Here is a 6,779-nt window from a genome sequence, read left to right as displayed (position 1 = left end):
TGTATAGATCCCAGCTCTGTTTGATCCAGAAAAGTTTCTCAGAAAGATCCCATCATGTACCTGTTGGTGGTGGTCGTCTCTCTTCTGTTGAACTCTGTTCCCACTCAGAGTCGTCCTACTGAGGTAAGAACAGACAATAATATCTTAAATGAAAAAATATATCATCACCAGTTTCCCATTAAGAGTGGTTTTTCTTTTAAATTTTTATGCCAAGAATTTCTAATATACATGTGTTTAAAATTCATTAACAGGATTTATTTGAAAAGATCTCTGGGAAGACAGGTAAGATGCACAGAAAGAAAAATAAAAGCTAACTTGCTATTTTTATAGTGTTTAATTAATCATTTATTGATTCCTGTCTCAGGTAACATAACTAAGAAAAATGACATGCCAGTGTCAACTATAATCCAGTCCAACAAACATGCAGGTAAGAGTTTGAAAGCTATATCATTTGATAGTATAGGAACATCTTTGGTGTAGCAGTTGATGGCAAAATCCTCTTCATTCTATTCATTCAATTATATTATCAGTCTCAATAGACTGAATGATTTTTTGCATTATACTGAACCACACAGGACAGCGAGTGGATGGGCCCTTGATCACGTTTGGAGACATCGCCGTTTCAACAGGGTTCAAGAATGCAGATCCGTGCACAGCTCGTGGATGCAAATGGGAGAGAAGCACTGATGGATTAGTCTATGTGCCCTACGTGATCTCCAACCAGTACTGTAAGTCACGATCACTACTTCTGATATTATCTCATTGGTGTCACATGATCTTTTTAATAGTTTACCCCTGCCACAGCTCCAGATGAACTACAAGTGATCAAAAGAGGCTTGCAGTCCTTTGCGGATGTGTCCTGCATTCGATTCATACCACATGAAGGGCAGAGGCACTTTCTCTACATAAAGTCTGATTCTGGGTAAATCTTCTGATTTAGGACTAATTTAGGATGTAGATCCCATTTTTGTATATATAGTAAATATGCTTTCCCAAAACATAAATATACAATCTGATTGCTGATGTGTTATGTGTGATCCACAGTTGCTATTCATATTTGGGGCGCCAAGGTGGAGGACAGGTTGTTTCTCTCCAGCGTGATGGGTGTGTCTATCACAGTACTATTCAACACGAGCTCCTTCATGCTCTCGGGTTCCACCATGAACAGAACCGCAGTGACCGCGACAAACACATCAGAATCCTTCTTGAGAACATCAAACCTGGTATTTTTTAGAACTCTTCTAAAAATTTAAACAACAAGAACAAAAAAGAATAATTGTATTTTTTAAATCAAAAAAATGGATAAAACATGGTATGTTACATTTAATCACATAAATTGTAGTCTAGATTAAATTTCACAGTGTACATAAATAGTCTTTAATATTCACTTGTAACAGCAAGGCAGCACAATTTCAAGAAAAGAGAAACCCATAATCTGGCAACCCCCTATGACTACAACTCTGTCATGCACTATTCAAGGTAGGTGTTCTTGAAGTTCTGTACAAAACGTTTTTTTTTTTTTCATCAGAGTTTACAGTTTTTTCTTTATGTGTGTTGTTTTAGATATGCTTTCTCCAGGAACAAACAGCCAACCATGATTCCCATTCCTGATAGGAAAGTTGTGATTGGTAAAGCTCAAAGTATGAGCCGCAATGACATCCTGCGCATTAACAGACTCTACTGCAGTACGTTAAGACTTTACTATTGTTTGAATTAAAACAGCATTTTGTGATTCTTTGCTGAAAACCCCACCTAAGACCACCATGAATTTACACACAGTCCCAGGGTGTTTTATGCTGGTTAGTAGATGGGCCGCTACACACATGCTGTTCACTAGCAGTACTTACCTGGTCTGAATGGTCTTTATTTTAGTCCTTCAGCCTAAACTAGTAAACAAGTCTGGTGGTCTCTTCAGTGGGATTTATTTTTATTCTAATTCTTATAACAAAGTCTTTTCTTTCTTTTCATGTTCATTGCTATTTTTTCCTCAGGTTGAAGTGCTGCCAGACTGTATGAAGGATGTGCTTGATGACAGAGTTCCTCTTCTTTCAAATCATTCTTTTTTAAGCTTTCATTTTTGCACATCAGGGTTAAATGATTTGCCTTTTTCTATCTTTTTTCATTCAAACATTGTTGAAATCAGACACCTCTCAGTAGCCTAAATACAGTAAACTGTAATGATAATACAGTGTTCCAGTATTAGAAATTTGTGTCAAATCAACAAAAGTTGCAAATAGTGTGAACTCAAAATCTCTTAAAAACTAGATGTTGCTTTAAAAATCTATGAATGATGGCGTCTGTGAGAGAATTGTTGTTGTTGTTATTGTTTTAAACAATTAATGTTTATAAAAACTTTTCTCTTTCTCAGTCTTGGCTTTTGGTTATCCTTTTGCAGTAGTAAAACTGTTGAATGCAATCAACATTAGTGTGTCCTTGTCTTTATATTAATATCAGTAGTTCATGCATAAGTTAGAACCAAGCACTAAATCCATACTGTATGTACATCAATAAAACTACAATACATTAACCATAATACAGTTTGTTCTCAATACAAAGAGCAATACAACACTTTCTAAAAATAATAATAATAAAGATTTAAAAAAAAATAGGAGCAGCAACTTTATATGACATGAAAAACATTAATGATATTTTTAACAATATATATGATTATGCAATTATCCATAATATGGGAAATTCACACTTTTATATAATCTATATAACCTAATTCATTCACTGGTCACACAAATTCATATTATTTCCTTATCAGACCAGAGAAACACAGATTATAACTTTCACGATCATAAGCTGGAGTGCCCATAAACTCCAATAGAGGGCACTCCACTCAGGACTCTGCATTTTTGTTTTCTCCATTTCCCATCTTCCTCATTCCTGGGACTGATTGCACACACACACACACACACACACACACACACACACACACACACACACACACACACACACATATTTAAGCAGCACAATCACTCTCAGTCTTGGCGAAATCTTGTTTAGCCCCGCCTAGCATTTCCGAGCATTTTCCCTGTGTTTGTTCTTCCCGTGTCTGATCTTGGATTGTTTATACCGACTCTGATTCTCTGCTGCCTGCCCTGACCTCTGTTGTTACTGTTAATGATTCTGGATATCCCTGACATACCTGACACCATTCCTGATTACTGCCTGTCTGACCATTCTCTTAATAAAGAACTGCACATGGATCCGAAATCTCTGACTCATCCTAACAGAATATTTCACCAAACCAGGATCCAGCAGTCCAGAATTTTCTCATTACCAAGAAGTCAGTTCCCACTTCTTGGTCAGTGTGTCAACTATCTAGCCCTATCATTGACCCAGTGGACCAGCTACTGCACCTTCAGCAAGGAGATCAATCTATTGAGGACTATGTTCAGCAGTTCTGTGAGTTAGTACATCAAGTTCCTGATGATGAATGAATAGATGATGAAGCTTTGTTTAAAGATTTGTTTAGTTTTGGACTTAATGAAGGACAGAGGACAGCGTTGAAACCCCAAAGAACTTTCTGGGAGAGGGGCAACAGTGTCAAGCGCAGTCAGCAGTGGAGCGCCACAAGATGGCCACCAGCCCAGCGCCACTGCACAAGATGGCAGCTGCAGTTGATCTCCCAGAGTCAGGTCAGGTCCTCGTCGACTTCCCAGAGTCAGGTCAGGTCCCCGTCAACTTCCCAGAGTCAAGTCAGGTCCCTGTCGATCTTCCAGAATCAGGGTCCAGTTAAGTCACCGCTGACCGTCCAGAGTCAGGTCAAGTCACCATTAACACCCATGAGTCAAGTAAAACCACAGTTAAACCCACAGTTAAACTGTGAGTCAAGTCACAGTTGATCTTCCTGTACAAAGTCAATTCATCGTTGATCTTCCTGAGCAAAGTCAAGTCACCATTAGCCTGTCATGGCTATGGAGGCCTTTTGGGAGTTCTCTTACCCTCTCATCACGGCCACGGAGGCTGCCATTAACCTTTTTATGTTCTCTGTTTCAGTCCCACCTGACCAGACTTGCTCTCCTGTGCCATCGACTCCACTGTGGTGGTCCACTGTTACTTCCTGGTGGGCTTCTGTCTCATCTGCTCGACTGTGGTGGTCCTCTGCTCCGCCCTGGTGGGGTTCGGTCCCATCTGCTCTGCTGTGGTGGTCCTCTGCTTAGCCCTGGTGCCCACACACACACACACCTGCATCTAATTACACACACACACCTGCAGCTAATACACAAACACAAGCAGCACAATCACTCTCAGGCGAAGACTTGTTTAGCCACATCTAGCATAACCGAGCGTTTTCCCTGTGTTTGTTCTTCCCGTGTCTGATCTTGGATTGTTTATACCGACTCTGATTCTCTGCTGCCTGCCCTGACCTCTGCTTGTTCCTGTTAATGATTCTGGATATCCCTGACTTACCTGACGCTGTTCCTGATTACTGCCTGTCTGACCATTTTCTTAATAAAGAACGGCACATGGATCCGAATGTCTCTGACTTATCGTAACAATAACATGAATAAATAAAACTTCAACACTTGCATATTTGTGTATCACACAGTGCACAAAAAAATGTCACATACAGTAAAAGTATTCATCAGACCAGATGACCCTTCCTCTTGACATTGCATACATACAGTATGATGGGGTGCAAGCATTGCTTAGCACAATTTATTTAATTTTTAAATGACTCTTTCAAACATATGTACATTTTTGAATGTAAGAAGTAACAGGTGCAAATGAGGAGGAACCACAGAAATCAGTTCACTGCATTAAAGGCTATCAATTGGGTAGAAAATTATTAGGTAATTTTCATTCAATTGTCCCTAATGTAACAGGTTAAAAGTGACAAACAATGGTCATTGTTTTGTGAACTAAAAACTAAAATGATTTAAAATGAATTGATAAATAATGTTTGAAAACAGCAGAAAGTGTATACACGTTTTATTAAATCACAACATTATACTATTCACGTATCATTCTGTAAGTAAATAAAAGGGCATTTTAAAAATTAGTGATAAAACATTGGGCTGTTTATGCTTATGCATGGGCACACTGAAGTTATAGTATGATAGCACTTATTCCTAATTACTTTCATACATAACAGCAAAACAGTACAATAAATCCAATGCAGTAGGATTCTCTAGATATCTGAGCTATACAACACCTAAATAAATGAATGATAACATTCAAGAAAGAAAATTTATAGGAGATTTAACACAAGTAAGGATGACAGGATACTTAATGAAGTAAAGTCTCTTACTGTTTCTGATTCATCTGCATGTGAAGGCACCATACTGTGACAGGGAAATTCACACCTGTTCTTGATCGGAGATTGAAGGTTACACAAGACTGAACTCACTGACTAAAGAAGAAAAAAACACTTGCATGTTTATCATGTTTTTCTCAAATGTTTCAAAGATAATGTTTCTATTCATACCAGCATGTACTGTTCTGAGCATTCCCCACCTCTGAACATCTGGCCACAGTAAAATTGCTGTGGTCATAAATTTAAGAAAATGTCAAGTACTTTTATATTATTGACTTAAGTTTTAATTGCAGATTTATAAAAAAAGAAGAAGAAGAAGAAGAAGAAAAAGGCAACAGCCCAAATGAAAAAACAATAGTTCAAAGCTGTTGGTAGTTTTGTTTGCAGCTATATGATTTTTGTGGTATAGCATCAGTGCAAAGTCAGCTGAATGTGAATTGAACAGCTTATCCTTTACCCTCTCAGACTCCTATGATCTGGATTCTTCTAAATCTAACCTCTGTGTCCAGAGCTGCATCCCTAAAAGACACTACAACAGCATTCAGTCCTGTGGTACACAAAAGAATCATACACCCTGTTACTCACATTGTCACTCACTGAATAATAATAATAATATAGATATCTAAATCTAATGTATTGCAAACACTTTTCTATATGGTGGACTGAATACAAAATTATAACATATCTTCATGGTAATTGTTATGGTTTTATATTAAATTGTTGATCGACTTTTAAAATAAAAAATACAATATAAATTACATTTGAAAATTAGATATTGTTTTAAGAAAGGAAAAAACAAAAATAACCTATACGTTCTGATGCTTTCATCAGAGTTGTTTATGACACGTGTTCCAATGAAGGGAACCTAACACCTGTTCTTTTTCAAACAAGGTTAAACAATCTTACCTCTTTTGCCCATATTTGTAAAGAACGTTGTGATATAAACTCAGACCAGGGTATAAAACGTAATGCTCTATGAATCTTGAGGGATTGAGGTGAGAATATTGGTATGTTTGTGGTGTCTATTTAAGCTGATTGCCGTTCATGCGGTTGCTAGATTGTAGGAAATGAGAAAAGGAATATATATTTACTGAAAACTTATATAAGTTGTGTACCATTTGATCAAGTTATGGCTATGGATTTGATTTCAGATCTTGGTGTCATATGACATTACTGTTTTTACAGTATATGTAAATTCTTTCTCACCAAACTGCTGTGCCCTGGTTCTTTCTGCAGGTCTTTGGCTGCCATGTTTGTGACCAAGGTTACTTTTGGCCTGTTGGCCTTCTTGCTGGTTTTCTCAGCTGAGGGGAAGGTAAAACACATTTTTATGTGAGATACATGTATATCACCTGTTTGCATATGATGCAAGCAATTTATTTATAAACTGATAATGTAATGTAATGTAATGTAATGGTAAGGTCATTAAGGTAATTTAATGTTTCAATGTTTATATTCCGTGTCCATTTTGTGTGTGGTGTTGTGGCATAACTCACATGCAGCCTGGTAAGTC

The 6,779-nt window shown here is 37.5% G+C and overlaps 1 protein-coding gene across 2 annotated transcripts; it reads left to right on the top strand.

Annotated features, from left to right (window-relative positions):
• LOC132122328 (low choriolytic enzyme-like) lies at positions 1-2,185 on the top strand. Of its 2 annotated transcripts, XM_059532452.1 has the most exons (9): positions 1-123; positions 252-282; positions 365-427; positions 576-728; positions 805-922; positions 1,045-1,223; positions 1,398-1,479; positions 1,564-1,685; positions 1,992-2,185. In XM_059532452.1, exons 1-9 carry the CDS (start codon positions 55-57, stop codon positions 1,994-1,996), a joined length of 822 nt encoding a protein of 273 aa, XP_059388435.1. In that variant the 5' UTR covers positions 1-54; the 3' UTR covers positions 1,997-2,185. The 2 variants fall into 2 exon arrangements, with proteins under 2 accessions (XP_059388435.1, XP_059388446.1); XM_059532463.1 differs by lacking the exon at positions 365-427 and having other exon boundaries at positions 17-123; positions 1,992-2,175.
• The last annotated feature ends 4,594 nt before the right edge of the window (positions 2,186-6,779 follow it).

The sequence above is a fragment of the Carassius carassius genome, chromosome 3, assembly GCF_963082965.1.
Source record: "Carassius carassius chromosome 3, fCarCar2.1, whole genome shotgun sequence".
Classification (NCBI taxonomy): domain Eukaryota; kingdom Metazoa; phylum Chordata; class Actinopteri; order Cypriniformes; family Cyprinidae; genus Carassius; species Carassius carassius.
The sequence above is the reverse complement of the archived record's forward strand: the minus strand, read 5'-3'. Positions and strand labels throughout refer to the sequence as shown.

Excerpts from the sequence above, each read along its gene's own strand:
- LOC132122328 (XM_059532452.1), top strand. The coding sequence starts at position 55 with ATGTACCTGTTGGTGGTGGTCGTCTCTCTTCTGTTGAACTCTGTTCCC. Across the intron at positions 729-804 it reads CGTGATCTCCAACCAGTACT|CTCCAGATGAACTACAAGTG; the intron begins GTAAGTCACGAT and ends CCCCTGCCACAG. Across the intron at positions 1,480-1,563 it reads TCTGTCATGCACTATTCAAG|ATATGCTTTCTCCAGGAACA; the intron begins GTAGGTGTTCTT and ends GTGTTGTTTTAG.